At 45.1% G+C, this 17048-nt stretch overlaps 1 protein-coding gene, 1 long non-coding RNA gene and 1 pseudogene across 53 annotated transcripts in view; 1 reads left to right on the forward strand and 2 right to left on the reverse strand.

Annotated features, from left to right (window-relative positions):
* Positions 1-17048, reverse strand: part of LOC110488686 (protocadherin gamma-C5) — a 192106-nt gene that overhangs the window by 20501 nt on the left and 154557 nt on the right. For 2 of the 50 annotated variants that reach the window (XM_090198239.1, XM_090198238.1), the window contains exon 1: positions 7051-9919. The exons of 46 other annotated variants lie outside the window; for them this stretch is intronic. In XM_090198239.1, the coding sequence (XP_090054365.1) occupies positions 7051-9501 (2451 nt within the window). In that variant the 5' untranslated portion in view covers positions 9502-9919. Of the gene's footprint in view, positions 1-275; positions 2993-7050; positions 9920-17048 lie in introns of those variants that run through there. 2 more of the 50 variants (XM_036942776.2, XM_036942777.2) reach the window with 2 other exon arrangements.
* Positions 2698-6267, forward strand: LOC118938693 (uncharacterized). Of its 2 annotated transcripts, none has more exons than XR_016486259.1 (5): positions 2698-3293; positions 4479-5264; positions 5359-5398; positions 5486-5611; positions 6034-6267. It is a non-coding gene; the product is annotated as an uncharacterized LOC118938693 (long non-coding RNA). The 2 variants fall into 2 exon arrangements; XR_016486260.1 differs by having other exon boundaries at positions 3102-3273.
* Positions 12448-16267, reverse strand: LOC149978272 (protocadherin gamma-C5 pseudogene; annotated as a pseudogene). The gene has a single exon (XR_016486254.1). The product of XR_016486254.1 is annotated as a protocadherin gamma-C5 pseudogene (transcript).

A 17048-nucleotide genomic window follows, 5' to 3' on the forward strand; every position in this document is an offset into this window, starting at 1 on the left:
TATGAGCTATCTACTATACCACACACATCATGAAGAGAGGGTTGAGGGTCAACAACACTAGGCTTTAGGATAAATACTGCATTGCTACGTGACTTAGTCAGTCTAGGTCAGCAGGCTCAATTGGGTAAGCTAAGTCAATAAAGACCAGGATCTTAGGATAAAACCTTCAATGTCAATGCTTATAACCTAGTACTTACAGACCTATGTAATTGGTCAAGTGATTTTCACAATACTCGATTGGCCAGTATCCCGCCTCCTCCCCCCAGGGCCCTCACCTCAATGGCTGAGTTCATTAGGTGCTTCCTGTTGAGCGTCATGCTGAGGGTGTTGTTGTGACTCATCATGGGCGTCTTGACAAACACAAAGTCACTTCGGCTGGAGATGGTGGAGTAGCAGGGTCTGTAGGTCCGTGTTCCTGGGGGGTCCTGAGCTCCTCCCACCACCTCCATGTAACGGATGGGTCCGTCTGTGTTGAGCTGCAGGTGGAGGTCCTTGCTGGGTCTCTGATGGTGGGCCCTGCTGGGCCGGTGGCGGCTGTAGCAGCAGCCTGTCCCTCCGAGGTCGCTGCGGTGGCGGAGGCATCGCACCATGAGGATGAGGAAGGTGAGGAAGAACACGGCCGAGACACAGGCCAGCGAGATGATGAGGTACAGGGTGATGTCAGGCATGCCGGTGCGACGCATCCCAGACGTCTTCCGGTTGTCCGTAGCGGCGTCGCTGGCACCCTTCTCCTCCACGGTTACTGTGATGGCCACAGTGGTGGAGAGAGTGGGCTCGCCGTTGTCCTGGACGACCACGATGATGTCATAGGCGGAGCCGCCCTCCTCCTCGGCTAGTTTGCGGGCGGTGCGGAGCTCCCCTGTGTGGGGGGCGATGCGGAAGAGACCAGCGTGTGGCCCTGGGGCGATGGAGTAGAACAGCCAAGCATTATGTCCACTATCAGGGTCCACCCCTACTAGTTTATTAATGAGATGACCCGGCCCAGCCGACTGGGGTACACTCAGCAGCAGCCCCGTGTCCTGGGGGAAGGGGGGATATACGATGAGGGGCGCGTTGTCGTTAAGATCCACTACGAACACATGCACGGTGACGTTGGCAGTCCGGGGTGGCGCCCCGGCGTCTCGGGCCTGCACCTCGATACGGAAGGCATTGAGGGTCTCATAGTCTAGGGAACGCATGCTGTAGATATGTCCAGTCTCTGGGTTGATGTAGACATAGGAGGAAATGGGGGAGCCCTGAACCATGCTGGGCAGGATGGAGAAGGAGACACGGGCGTTGTCTCCTGTGTCCGGGTCAGAGGCCGTCACCATGGTGATGGGGGTGCTGAGATCGTTGTTCTCAGGGACGTCCACTGAGTAGGAGGGCTGGGAGAAAGAAGGAGCGTTGTCGTTCACATCTGATAGCTTGACCACGAAGGTCGTCCGCGAAGACAGGGGAGGGGAGCCCGCGTCGGTCGCCATGATGACCACAGTGTACTCTGCGATGGTCTCTTGGTCCAGGTTGCCATCCGTGACGAGATTGTAGTGCTCACCAAAGGCAGAGTTGAGTTTGAAGGGCAGGCCGGACTGGACCTTTAATGTCACCTCCCCATTCTTACCAGAGTCCAGGTCCCTTGCACTGATGAGGGCAATGACTGTACCAGGAGCTGCGTCCTCTCTGATGGGACTGGTCAGTGACGTCAACGTTACCTCTGGAGAATTGTCATTCACATCAGTGACGTCAACTATAATGTTACAGGAACCCTCCATGGCGGGGGTTCCCCCATCCCTGGCCTGCACGGTGATGTGATATTCATTCGCTGTCTCATAGTCCACCTGGCCATTTACACGGATCTCCCCGGTTTTAGAATCCACACTGAATAGCTTGAGCACCCGGTCCTGCGTGTATTTACTAAACAGGAAGGAGATCTGCCCATTCTGACCGTAATCCGCATCGGTCGCGTTCAGTTTCGTTACTAAAGTGCCCGGTTCAACATTCTCCAAAATGCTAACTTTTTTCACCGGCTCTTCAAAGACGGGCGCATTGTCATTGACATCCAGAATTTTTATGAGTAAAAGAGTGGATCCAGACTTCTCCGGCTTTCCCCCGTCTACCGCGGTGAGCAACAGGCGAAACGAGGCCTGCGTCTCCCTATCCAAAGCCTTCTCTAAAACTAATTCCGGGAACTTACTCCCGTCACTTTTCGTTTCCACATTCAAAACAAAGCAGTCGTTGGGTGCGAGGTGATAAGTGCGCAGAGAGTTGATACCCACATCTGGGTCGTGCGCACTCTCCAGTCGGAACCGAGTGCCCGGCGCGGCCGCCTCTGATATCTCCAAGGAAATATTCTTAGTGGAAAACTGCGGCGCATTGTCATTCGCATCCACAATATCCACAAGAACCCGATGTATTGCTAAAGGGTTCTCAAGTACAATCTCAAGATGTAGTGAACACGTTGAACTTAATTCGCACATGTGTTCCCTGTCAATTGTCTGTCTAATAACCAAATCCCCAGTCGCATGGTTTACCTCGAAGTACTGCGCGTTAGATTCCGAGATCACCCGCAATTTTCTCTGAATTATCCTCTGAACCGTGAGGCCCAAATCCTTAGCGATATTCCCGACCACAGCCCCGGGTCTTAGCTCCTCCAAAATAGAGTAGCTGAGTTGCGCGGTCGCGCCTGTAAAGCACGCCAGAGAAAACCATAGACTCAGCACTGGCCACCCTCCGTAGCCTTTCCTCTGTCTGGATTCCATTATGAGGGATCCGCGGGGTCCGGGGGATGGAAAATGTTCAAAGTTAATATTTTACCGTAACTCATCTATAGTCTCGGGAAAACGACGCTACCAGGCTGTCGGTAAACACTTCCGTTTAAGAAAAAGTGCGGTGGGAAGTTTAGAAGTTATCATGACGCCCTAATTCTATACGGAAAATAAAAAAAGAGGAAAAGTAAAACTCCATGAAGGATCGGCTAAAACTCTCCACACTCGTCTCCTCTGCTCTGCTCCTCTCTGGGGCGGGGACACAGACACCCGTTTCCTATTGGCCGAGAAGCCGGGACTCGCTCCCCACACAGAACTCTCTCACAAAGCAGAGAGTGAGTGAAAACTTAGAGGGCACTCATTTTGGATTTACCATCAAGGTAGACACATGTTACACGCTAAAGACATTACCTTTAGAGCAAAACAACTCAGAATTCACGATGACGAGGCCATGGAACTTATAAAATAATATCATTTAAAAAAAGCGACTTATGCCATTTCCAAGCGCTTAAAACACAGACCGGCACGAAGGGTGGGTATAAAACCACAAGAGTAAGTATGAACTTGTTACTATGTTTTGTCAATGAACATAACTACTTACATTGCTTATATTCAAAGTTACGCAAAGTAACTGATGGACTCATGATCAAATTGCAATGATGGACGTAGCCGCAAGGCGGCATGGTTATCAAATGATTTACTTTCCAGAGGTGTTGATACCGTTTGAACCATGTGCCATGATGTAAACCACAGATTGGGTCTTGGCAAGGAGGCAGCAATGCCATTGATAACTAACATAACAACCTTTGGCCTACTTACATCTCTTTGTATGTATTAGGCCTGCTTAAACAGATAATGAATGACGTATGAACTTATCACGTTTGATCCCGTGCAATTTCTACTGTAGGCCTATTGACAAAATACTTTAATGAGAAAGTATAACGCTATGATATAGGCCTAAAGAAATCCGTATTGTTCACTGGTAAGCTAACGAAGTAATCATTTGACTGATGTAAATTCCATATTTGGATAAACCTACATGTAATTACTGTTATGAATAGCCAAAAATATTTCACATTTAAAAGAAATCATGAGCTGTTGATAAGTGTGAACCGTAAAACCTTTTTCTGAACTACTTTGCAAACATTTATTAACCTGCAGATCCAGATATCATCCATTCTCATAGGCTACAACATTAAGGTGAATGTAGATACGGGTAAGAATGTTTTGGTGCTAATATTAGGCTGACATTCTATCTAATACCACAGCATTGTTGAATACTCATTTCTGATTGGCTAGAAGGGCATTCCAGAATGGACATTATAACCAGACAACGGGACAGTTGGAAAAGATATCTGGACAGTTGGAAAATATATCGGGACACCTTGCAATCATGACGCAATATGTGCCGACACGTGCCAAACGCTCTTGCTACAAAACAACACAAACCGAAATTGGATACATTGTAAACCCAGGTCCAACAAGGAAAAATGTAGTTAGTTAAATAGCATTGATTTGTTTTTTGCAGAAAAAATATATTTTTTGGTACATCTGATGAACTAATGTGGTGAGTGATGAACATGAATTTCTCCGGCCCCCTGCCACAGATATCTGAAGTGTTGAGGGTAGTGTGCAATTGGCATGCGGACTGCAGGAATGTCCACCAGAGATGTTGCCAGAGAATTGAATGTTCATTTCTCTACCATAATCCAATAATCACCTCTAATGTTGTTATAGAGAATTTGGCAGTACGTCCAACCGGGTCTCACAACCTCAGACCACGTGTAACCATTTCCAGCCCAGGACCTCCACATCCGGCTTCTTCACCTGCGGAATCATCTGAGACCCGCCACCCTGACAGCTGATGAAACTGTGGGTTTGCACAACTGAAGAACTTCTGCACAAACGGTCAGAAACCGTCTCAGGGAAGCTCATCTGCATACTCGTCATTCTCACCGGGGTCTTAACCAGACTGCAGTTCGGCGTTGTAACCGACTATAGTGGGTAAATGCTCACCTCCGATGGCATGCTGGAGATGTGTGCTCTTCACGGAATAAATCCCAGGTTCAACTGGCAGACAGCGTGTATGGTGTTGTATGGGTGAGCAGTTTGCTGATGTCAATGTTGTGAACAGAGTACCCCATGGTGCTGGTGGGGTTATGGAATGGGCAAGCATAAGCTATTGACAATGAACACAATTGTATTTTATTGGTGGCAATTTGAATGCACAGAGCTACTGTGACGAGATCCTGTACTCTACAAATGAAGGATTCAACAAGGGTTCCTCTAATATCCTCACAGTTCTTTGAATAACCTATGTTCAGTACTTGGCACAGAAAATAGCCCCCAAAAAGGTTATTCCAAGACCACCATGGGAGGTGGGGTTCATCGAGGGAATCTCTTTAGTTGGTGGGGTTTCTTGCAAGAACCTAACTGCCCAACTGAAACATTTGGATTTGAATTTGAAAGGACAGCAGGTGCAGGCAATTAACCGAAAAAATGTAAAGATCCCCTCAATTAAAGGTAAGTTTTGGTCCCTTGTGTGAAATCTATCAATATTGTTTTATGATGATACCGTCTATCGTTTCATATTTGTGCAAATCTTTCTAAAAAACAGAAAATGGACACAATTCATTGGATATCAAATCAACAAAGAGGTGAGAATATGTAGGCTTTAAGAATAATGTTTGAATACTAGCTGTATTGGGTGCAGGTGACTGAACGGTTCACTCTTGTGTCTACAGGTATACCGACGAGGAGGCATACAAAGGTATATAAATTGCTATTGGTGTGTTATGCAGAGCCCACTTACCACCCGCCTCCCTTACCTCTTCAATGAATACCCCATAGGCTTCTACATTATGGACAAGGTGTAAGAATACTGTTGTGTGCATGTTTTGTTAGTCATCTGTATAATGACTATTTTGGGGATTCACAGACTTGACCCTCTCTACACTGATGAATATAACAGGAAACCCTGTTCGATCACCATTCACTGGAAAAATCATTCTGCCGATGGATACTGTCACGTTCTGACCTTAGTTCCTCTTAGTCTCTATTTTTTGGTTTGGTCAGGGCGTGAGTTGGGGTGGGCATTCTATGTTTTTGTTCTATGTTTTGTACTTCTGTGTTTGGCCTGGTATGGTTCCCAATCAGAGGCAGCTGTCTATCATCGTCTCTGATTGAGAACCATACTTAGGTAACCTGTGTTTGTGGGTAGTTGTTTCCTGTTTTGTGTTTTGTCACCTGATAGGACTGTTTTGTTTTTTCACCTTTGTTATTTTGTGTTCAGGTTAACAAAGTTAACATGGACACGTACCACGCTGCATTTTGGTCCGATCCTTCATATTCCTCATCAGACGAGGACGAGAATCGTTACAGATACGGAGAACACTAACACCAACACGCCAGAGGATATACCCATTATACTTGGGGCTCTGCTGGGAGTTTCTCATATTTGGATGTTTTAATTCTGCTTTGCCACTAAAATCATAATAAACACTGACAACTAAAATATTGGATCATTGTTGTTATTGTTATGCGTATAATAATATTGGAGGGGGGGGGGGTAGTTAAAACATTTACCCCAAAAGCTTATTCAAAAGGTTATTTGAGGAACCATTAAAAGGGGTTATTCAAAGAACTTATAGGGGATCCCCCACAGTTTAAATTTATCAAAAAACGTTTGATTTTTACAGTGTAAGGCTCACTGTCGTGTCATTCATCTGCCGCCGTAACCTCATGTTTCGGCATGATAATGCACGGCCCCATGTCGCAAGGATCTGTACACATTTCCTAGTAGCTGAAAATGTCCCACTTCTCCCATGGCCTGCATGCTCACCAGATATGTCACCCATTGAGCATGTTTGGGATGCTCTGGATTGACATGTTCGACAGTGTGTTCCAGTTCCCGCCAATATCCAGCAGCTTCACACAGACATTGAAGAGGAGTGGGACAACACTCCACAGGCCACAATCAACAGCCTGATAAACTCAATGTGAAGGAGATGTGTCACGCTGGATGGGGCAAATGGTGGTCACCCCAGATACTGACTGGTTTTCTGATCCACGCCCCTACCTTTTTTTAAGTTTATTATTTCCAAGGCAGTATAGGCTACAGAGCGATTATCTTGTACATAAGCTGCACCCTGATACTTTAAACGTCTCGAGGTGGGTTGGTCTCCACTCACTGATGATGACATCATAGCCTATAGGAAAACTAAACTCTGAATCCTCATGATAGGACATCATATTAAAGGCACTAGAGTCAGGAATCATAATCGTGACAATGGTACAGCTCACCGCTCACCTGCTGGCTCTCAAAGGTCCAGGCGCTGTCGGGTAAAGACGCGTCTAGGACGTTGATCATCTCCTTAAAGTCAGTGGTGCTGCTGGGCTTAACGAAGGTGAAATCACTGAACTCTGACATGGGAGAGAGACAGGACCTGAAGGACTGACTCTGAGACATCATATCCCCTCCCAGGACCTCCACGTACTTAATCGGCCCGTCAGTGTTGAGCTGAATCTGCAGGTTTCTGTTGGGGTTCTTGTAGCCGTCCAAGTCGTCCCGTCTCATGCAGCAACTACCGCTGCTCCTGCTGTTTCTAACGCACTTGACTGCTAAGATGATGAAGGTCACCATAGACAGGACGGACACCGAGGCCAGAGAGAGGACTAAATACAGGGTGATTCTCCCGCTTTTCTTGCTAGGCTCTGGCGCTTTCTGCCGAGGATCCAAGATGGGTTCGTGGAGCCCGTCCTCTACCTGTATGGACAATGTGACCGTGGCGGACTGGACTGGCTCCCCGTCATCTTGCATCTCTATAAGCAGCCTCTGAGAGGAATCGTCCTGCTCGGACACAGCACGTTTAGTCCTCACCTCCCCCGTGTAAAGATTGACACTGAACAGAGACGTGTCTGTGGCCTCAGCCAGTTTATATGAGATCCAGGCGTTATGGCCCGAGTCTGCGTCCACAGCCGTTACCTTAGTAACCAGGTGGCCTGCTTTAGCGGAGCGGGGCATGTTCTGGTGAGAGAGCGAGCCCAGGGCAGCAGAGGGGTAAATAACAGCGGGGGCGTTGTCGTTCTGGTCCAGGATAAAAACATGGACAGTGGCGTTGCTGCTCAGAGAGGGAGAGCCGTGGTCCTTGGCCTGCACCAGAATCTGAAACACCTTTAGTTTCTCATAGTCAAACGAGTGCATACTGTAGATACTGCCGTTGTCAGAGTTAATGTACACATAGGAGGATAGAGACACATCCTGCACTTTGGACTCTAGGATGGAGTAGGAAATCTTGGCATTATCTCCGAAATCCAGGTCAGATGCAGATACTGAGGATAGCAAGGATCCTGGTGGTCCATTCTCTTTTAAAAATACATTGTAGGAAGGCTGAGTGAATTTAGGGGGGTTGTCGTTGATATCAATGATGCTGACTGGTATAGTTTTCTTGGTAGTCAGGGGAGGGGAGCCTGAATCAGTGGCTGTTATCTCAATATTATACTCTGAGAAACTCTCTCTGTCTAAAACTCCACTGGTGACCAGTGCATAATTATCAGAAAATGACGGTTTCAAACTGAAAGGATGGCCTTTTGTAAGTTGTAACGTTACTTTACCGTTATTCCCCGAGTCTAGGTCCCGGGCACCGATCAAAGCCACTACCGTGCCACTAGGAGCGTCCTCGCGCACCGGGCTCGGTTTGGAGGTGAGGACAATTTCCGGAGGGTTGTCGTTTAGGTCTATTACTTCCACCAGCACGCTACAGTGTCCTTCCATCTCCGGAATACCTTCATCTTTAGCAGCTACATCAATTTCATAATTTGCAGCGCTTTCAGAATCTAAATCACCTTTCAAAAACAATTCCCCCGTAACTGGATTAATATCAAATGTGGAAAGCACGGACTCGGGTGTACGCTCACCAAATGTATATTTTACCTCACCATTTTGTCCTTCGTCATTATCCGTCGCTTTAAGTTTAACCATGAAGGTACCCGTTGGACTATTTTCGTTAATGGACACTTTATATACATTGTTTTCAAATAGGGGAACGTTGTCGTTGTTGTCAAGCACTATGATAGTTATCTGTGAAGTCCCGGATCTGACGGGATTACCTCCGTCTAACGCTGTTAACAGCAGCTGATGGACAGCTTTTTTCTCTCTATCAAGTGCTCTCTCTATGACCAGTTCGGGGAGTTTTCTTCCATTACGAAGCTCGTTTACTTTTAAACTAAAACAGTCATCTTTACTAATAGTATAGGACTTGAGCGAATTGCTTCCAACGTCTGGGTCATCTGCGCTCTCCAGAGGAAAACGCACGCCCGCAACTGTCGATTCTGCTATTTTCAATGTGAGCTCCGTTGTTAAGAAACTAGGTGAATTGTCATTTATGTCGCGTATTTCCACCTCAATACGGTGCAACTGTAACGGGTTCTCAATGACAACCTGCAGAGGTAAAACGCAGCTGGCGCTTTGTCCGCATAACGTTTCTCTGTCTATTCTCTCATTGACGACCAGCTCGCCCTTCCCCGCATCCACACTGAAATACTGCTTACCAGCCTCAGAGGCGACACGCAGTTTACGGTCAAAAACCTCAGATAGTCCCAACCCCAGATCTTTAGTTAGTTTTCCCACCACAGAGCCCTGTTTCAGTTCCTCCGGGATGGTGTAGCGAGTCTGTCCGTCTACTGTACTCCACAAGAGAATGACATTATGCCACCAAAGAGCCAGCCATCTCCAGTCTCGGTATCCCATTCTCTTTGTCATTCCTGATCCGTTATAACACAATTCCAAAACTACTGTCCAGAACAAAGACGTTCATATCAAAATGAATCTCCAGAACGCATATTCCATGTAGCATGTTTCTATAAATGTTGTATCACGGTAATGTTAAAGTGTTTAGATGATATTGTGTCTCCGTGTGTGTGAGCGCATCCCTTTCTCTTCTCCAGCTCTGAGTATTGTAAGGGTAACTGTGCTGAGGCTGGGGGGAGGGAGTAGATCTCTTTGTACAGTTCTGCGCACTATTGGTGCACAGCGTGCAGCTCTAGCATCCAATAAGGGGCCAACAGAATAGACTTCTTAAAGCCACAGCAGCCAGGCTCTGCTTAAAGCACTTTAACTGGCATAGAGAGAGGGAGTGGATAAAGTGACTGTATTTTTCATTTAAACAATAAAGCCCGAGTTGGTGTGGTATATGGCCAATATACCATGGCTAAGAATAGTTCTTATGTACGACGCAAAGGAGAGTACCTGGATACAGGTCTTAGCCGTGGCATATTGGCCATATATCACAAACTCCTGAGAAGCCTTAGTGCTATTATAAACTGCTTACCAACGTAACTAGAGCAGTAAAAATAAATGTTTTGTCATATCCATAGTCCACGGTCTGATATACCACGGCTGTCAGCCAATCAGCATTGAGGGGTCGAACCACCCAGTCTATAATATACAATATAGCATAGGGGAGAGTGGGGTAAGTTGAGCTGCCCTTGTTTCTAGGAAACCATACACAAAATGCATAATTCGACCAAATGCTTAAGAAAAGGTCATCATTTCATGGAGTATGTGAAGGAAGAAACCACATAGATAAAGTGGTAAGCATTGTATGTCCAATAAACGGATTTTCACAAATTCAAATTCATTTGTTGTGTTAGAGGTTCATGATACTTGTATCTAAACAAAAGTAGATACTTTTAAAATTGTTCTATACATCAGTTGGGTCTCAGCTGCAATATGAGGTCCTAAACTTAACATGAAAGTGCATCCTTTTACAGTAGCTGTGTAGGCTAATATAGTCCAAAATGTTTGCCTTGGGGTAAGTTGAGGGGTAATGCACAGCATTATTGCTGGGGTAAGAGGTAACAACAGGACCTGGGGCCTCATTTTTAAAACGGACTTACGATCCATTTTGATCTTAAGTATGACTTACGCAGAAAACCACATATACGTAGTTATTTATAAAACCTTACTTTGACGTGGAAAGGATCTCAAAGTCTGGACTTGCCGTAAGTGATTTTCCTGCTGGTTATGTAGGGGGATTGCAGCTTGGGACACATATGCCTCCAAGCCTGTGGTGAACTTTGCATTAGCTTTATAAACAATAAACAGACGCAAGGTGTTTTGAATTAAAAACAGGATGCGGTGTTCTATAAATAGCGTGTAAATGTTTTTTTTTTAAGTAACCGTGGCTGTTCTTGTGTTATTGGAAGACATCGAAAACTGCTTTTAGAAGGGAGAGAGTTATGATCCATGGCTATTCCTGACTAAACCCTCATTTGTGCTGGCATTCTATAAGGGGAAATCGCTGATTGTAAGGCGCGTTCATGTGCCGTCAATTTTAAGTTCATTTGAGATTTATAGATCACAGGTGCGTACGTTACAAACGGGCTTCTTAGAACCTGCGCAAGCAAGTTTTTTTATGCTCAGTATCTTTTATGAATTGAACGCAAGCACACCGTCGGAAATGATATTACGACTAAGTTCAAGTATACATCTAAGAACATTTTTATAAACGAGGCCCCTGGCCTACGCAAAAAAAAAAAAAAAAAAGTACATAAAAAGTGTTTATTAGGTGTTAAAAGATGCTTAAAAATGTTCAAAAGACAAAAAAAAGCAATTGTGATTTTATTGAATTGTGTTTTGGGAAAAAAATATATCAAACCAAATCACATTTTGTTGGTCACATACACATGGCTGTTAGCAGATGTTATTGCGAGTGTAGTGAAATGCTTGTGCTTTTAGTTCCGACAGTGCAGCCATATCAACAAGTAATCTAACAATTCCACAACAACTACCTAATACACACAAATCTAAGTAAAGGGATTGAATAAGAATATGTATATATAAATATATGGATGAGCAATGACCGAGCAGCATAGGCAAGATGCAATAAATGGTATGAAATACAGTGTATACAAATGGGATGAGTAGTGCAAGATATGCAAACATTATTAAAGTGGCATTAATAAAGTGACTAGAGATCCATTTGTTAGAGTGGCCAATGATTTCAAGTCTGTAAGTAGGCAGCAGCCTCTCTGTGTTAGTGATGGCTGTTTAACAGTCTGATGGCCTTGAGATAGAATCTATTTTTCAGTCTCTCGGTCCCAGCTTTGATGTACCTGTACTGACCTCGACTTCTGGGTGGTAGCGGGGTGAACAGGCAGTGGCTCGGGTGGTTGTTGTCCTTGATGATCTTTTTGGCCTTCCTGTGACATCGGGTGCTGTAGGTGTCTTGGAGGGCAGGTAGTTTTCCCCCTGTGATGCGTTGTGCAGACCACACCACCCTCTGAGAACCCTGCGGTTGCAGTTGCCATACAAGGCGGTGATACAGCCAGACAGGATGCTCTCAATTATGCATCTGTTAATATTTGTGAGGGTTTTAGGTGAAAAGCCACATTTCTTCAGCCTCCTGAGGTTGAAGAGGCGCTGTTGCGCCTTCTTCATCACACTGTCTGTGTGGGTGGACTATTTCAGTTTGTCCATGTTGTTTTCTACCTTCACCACCCGGGGGTGGCCCGTCAGGAAGTCCAGGACCCAATAGCACAGGGCATTGCTGAGACCCAGGGCCTCAAGCTTAATGATGAGCTTGGACGGTACTGTGGTGTTGAATGCTGAGCTACAGTCAATGAACAGCATTCTTACGTAGGTATTCCTCTTGTCCAGATGGAATAGGGCAGTGTTCATGGTGATGGCGATTGCATCGTCTGTGGATTTGGTTTTAAAAAGGTAGTGGTAGTGGTAATATTTCATTCAGTACAGAAATGTGTATCGGCGCCTTAACATACCCTGTCCAGCTGCTCAACTTACACAACTAAGTTTTGCCAAGAGACCAACATTTTTGGACAAGCTATGTTTTAAAAGTTGTAATATTTACATGAATGCTGATGATTTCCAGCGATACACAGCATCCTGAAATATGTGTAGATACCGTATCGTCGTTAGAAATAATACTATTTTTTATTTTTATTTACGGAGTGATGCTGAAATATAAAAATGGCTCAATTTACCCCACTCTCCCCTACTGTCAATATTGGTGGTAAAATAAATACATTAGTAAGGACAGAATTTAGTTCGGCCTAAAGAATGAGTAAAGATGTAAAACAAGATAAAACAAATATACAAAAAATATTTACGTGAACATTATATATGCAGAGTTTATATAAATATTAACTGAGCAGCACTTATTTCTGAAAAAATAAATGTCTCTGTCTACCTTCTCTGTTTCTACCTCTCAAACTGTTTGCAATTGCTTCCACAAAACCGCACAGCTGATTCAGCAACCAGGGTGTGTCGCTGTCCACAACAATGGTGCTGAAATGCTGAGCCTTGTAGATAACGGATGACTGATAGAGCAAACGTCATGCACAACATGTAAGTAGTTTGATATTTTGTATGTACCCAACAGGCCCAATATAAACTCGGCCATATGTCAGCTTCTAAATAATACACATGCGAACTTGGATTCATCTAAAAAAAAAACACAATTTGAGCATTTTTTATTCTGTGCTGAGCTCACGATACTAGAATAAATACATGTTTTCAATTATAACTTTGTAGCCAATTACTGTCAAGATATAATTCGTATAAATCAGAAAGACCAGAACCAAATATCACGGGAAAGGCAAACTTTGACTTATGAAATAGAAAACTTTTCATGGTTGGATAGCACAGATATCTGATTTAAATTACAATACTATGGCTTCAGTAAAGATATCCTAGTTTTCTAATTCCTAATTATAAGGCTGATAGCCTATCCGTCACAAATTAACAAGCATCACAGAGCAGAATACAAAAAATAGGTTGTTATCAATATCCAAGTGTCACAATTAAACTACACGTCACTACAGCGCTCACCTGCTGGCTCTCAAAGGTCCAGGCGCTGTCGGGTAAAGACGCGTCTAGGACGTTGATCATCTCCTTAAAGTCGGTGTTGCTGCTGGGCTTAACGAAGGTGAAATCACTGAACTCTGACATGGGAGAGAGACATGACCTGAAGGACTGACTCTGAGACAACATGTCCCCTCCTAGGACCTCCACGTACTTAATCGGTCCGTCAGTGTTGAGCTGAATCTGCAGGTTTCTGTTGGGGTTCTTGTAGCCGTCCAAGTCGTCCCGTCTCATGCAGCAACTACCGCTGCTCCTGCTGTTTCTAACGCACTTGACTGCTAAGATGACAAAAGTCACCAGAGACAGCACGGACACCGAGGCCAGAGAGAGAATCAAATACAGGGTGATTCTCCCGCTTTTCTTACTAGGCTCTGGCGCTTTCTGCCGAAGGTCCGAGATGAGTTCGTGGAGCCCGTCCTCTACCTGTATGGTCAATGTGACCGTGGCAGACTGGACCGGCTCCCCGTCATCTTGTATCTCTATAAGCAGCCTCTGAGAGGAGTCGTCCTGTTCGGACACAGCGCGTTTAGTCCTCACCTCCCCTGTGTAAAGATTGACACTGAACAGAGACGTGTCTGTGGCCTCAGCCAGCTTATACGAGACCCAGGCGTTATGGCCCGAGTCTGCGTCCACGGCCGTTACCTTAGTAACGAGGTGGCCTGCTTTAGCGAAGCGGGGCATCTTCTGGTGAGAGAGCGAGCCCAGGGCAGCGGAGGGGTAAATAACAGCGGGGGCGTTGTCGTTCTGGTCCAGGATAAAAACATGGACAGTGACGTTGCTGCTCAGAGAGGGAGAGCCGTGGTCCTTTGCCTGCACCAGAATCTGAAACACCTTTAGTTTCTCATAGTCAAACGAGTGCATACTGTAGATACTGCCGTTATCAGTGTTCATGTACACATAGGAAGACACAGAAACGTCCTGAGCTTTGGAGTCTAGGATGGAGTAGGAGATCTTGGCATTATCTCCGAAATCCAGGTCAGATGCAGATACTGAGGATAGCATGGATCCTGGTAGTCCATTCTCTTTTAAATATACATTATAGAAGGGCTGAGAGAATTTAGGGGGGTTGTCGTTGACATCAATGATAGTGACTGGTATAGTTTTCTTGGTAGTCAGGGGAGGGGAGCCCGAATCAGTGGCTGTTATCTCAATATTATACTCTGAGAAACTCTCTCTGTCTAAAACATCACTTGTGACCAGTGCGTAATTATTAGAATAGGACGGTTTCAGACTAAAAGGATAACCTCGTGGGAGCTGTAACGTCACTTTACCGTTATTACCGGAGTCAAGGTCCCGGGCACTGATCAAAGCTACTACCGTGCCACTGGGCGCGTTCTCGCGCACCGGGTTTGGTTGGGAAGTGAGGACAATTTCAGGCGAATTGTCGTTAACGTCTATTACCTCTACCTGCACGCGACAGTGTCCTTCCATTTCAGGAGTGCCTTCATCTCTCGCCGTGATGTCAATGTCATATGTTGTAGCTCTTTCGAAATCTAAATCCCCCTTCAAAAAAATATCCCCTGTGTCTGGATCCATATTAAATGTAGAAAGCACAGACTCAGGGGTGCGCTCACCAAACGAATAGTTTATCTCCCCATTTTGACCCTCGTCAATATCTGTCGCTTTAAGTTTAATCATAAATGTCCCCTTTGCACTATTTTCGTGGATAGAAACTTTGTACACAGACTTTTCAAATACTGGAAAATTATCGTTTACGTCAAGCACAGTAATAGTTATCTCTGCCGTCCCGGATCTGACAGGATTGCCTCCATCTAGGGCTGTTAACAGTAGCTTGTGGACAGATTTTTTCTCTCGGTCTAAGGGCTTCTCTAAAACTAGTTCTGGTATTTTCTTTCCATTACCAAGCTCCTTTACCTTCAACGTAAAACACTCATCTTTACTAATAGTATAGGATTTAAGGGAATTGCTGCCCACGTCAGGGTCCTCTGCACTCTCCAAAGGAAAACGTGCGCCCGCAACTGTCGATTCTGCTATTTTCAATGTGAGCTCCTTTGTAAGAAAACTAGGCGAATTGTCATTTATGTCTCGTATTTCCACCTCAATTCGGTGCAACTGTAACGGGTTTTCAATGACAACCTGCAGAGGTAAAACGCAGCTGGCGCTTTGTCCGCATAAGGTCTCTCTGTCTATTCTCTCATTGACGACCAGCTCGCCCTTCCCCGCATCCACATTGAAATACTGCTTACCAGCCTCAGAAGCGACACGCAGCTTACGGTCAAAAAAATCAGATAGTCCCAAACCCAGATCTTTGGCTAGATTTCCTACCACAGAGCCCTGTTTCAGTTCCTCCGAGATGGTGTAGCGAGTCTGTCCGTCTATTGTACTCCACAAGAGAAAGAAATTATGCCACCAAAGAGCCAGCCATCTCCAGTCTCGGTATCCCATTCTCTTTGTCATCCCTGATCCGTTATAATACAATTCCAAAAATACTGTCCAGAACGAAGAGCTTTATATCAAAATGCATCTCCAGAACGCATATTCCATTTAGCATGTTTCTAAAGTTTGGATATCGGAAAGGATACTGTGTTTAAATGACATTATACATTCGTCTGTGTGAACGCCTCCCTCTCTCTCCTCCAGCTCTGAGTATTGTGAGGGTTACGATGCTGAGGTTGGGGGGAGGGAGTAGATCTTTTTGTACAGTTCTGCACACTATTGGTGCACAGTCTGCATGTAACATCCAATGAGGGGCCAACAGAACAGTCTTCTTTCTTAAAGCCACAGTAGCTAGGCCTATAGGCACTGTGACACAGCGCACACAGAGAGAGAGAGAGAGACAGCGAGAGACAGAGAGAGAGAGAGAGAGAGAGAGAGAGAGAGAGAGAGAGAGAGAGAGAGAGATGATAACATGACTATTTTCGATTACACAACAATAATAATGTGAAATATATTATGGACATGGCAGCCGATAGCCAACAGATAGGACTGCGTGAAAGTGTAAACAATGATCAGAAATATAATCTCCCATTACGCACAGGTATCATCCAAAACACTGCTATTCTCAAAGAGCCCACTGGGAGGACACACCTGTTTTCCCTATTATACATTAAATATTGATTGAGCTGCAATCTATTTGAAAATCTTACAGGCCTGGTCAAAAGAAGGGCACTGTATAGGGCATAGGGTGCCAATTTGGGACGCAGAGTCTGTCTGCAACAGGACCACAAGAAGCACAGTTGATTCCGTGGTAGTGTCGCTGTCCACGGGGCTGAAACTCTCAGGCCTATGGCCAAATAGAAACAGAATCACGGAAATCACCCAATACAGTAATAATATATATTACACTGTATCTGTGACTGTGGATTACAACCAACAGAGCAAAATCATTCATATGATATTTTGACATCATTCAAGTATTGGCAATATGTCCACTGCTGAAATGATTCCAAGATCATTTGGTCACA

Source organism: Oncorhynchus mykiss, chromosome 14, assembly GCF_057628025.1.
Source record: "Oncorhynchus mykiss isolate SJ-2025 chromosome 14, ASM5762802v1, whole genome shotgun sequence".
NCBI classification, from domain to species: domain Eukaryota; kingdom Metazoa; phylum Chordata; class Actinopteri; order Salmoniformes; family Salmonidae; genus Oncorhynchus; species Oncorhynchus mykiss.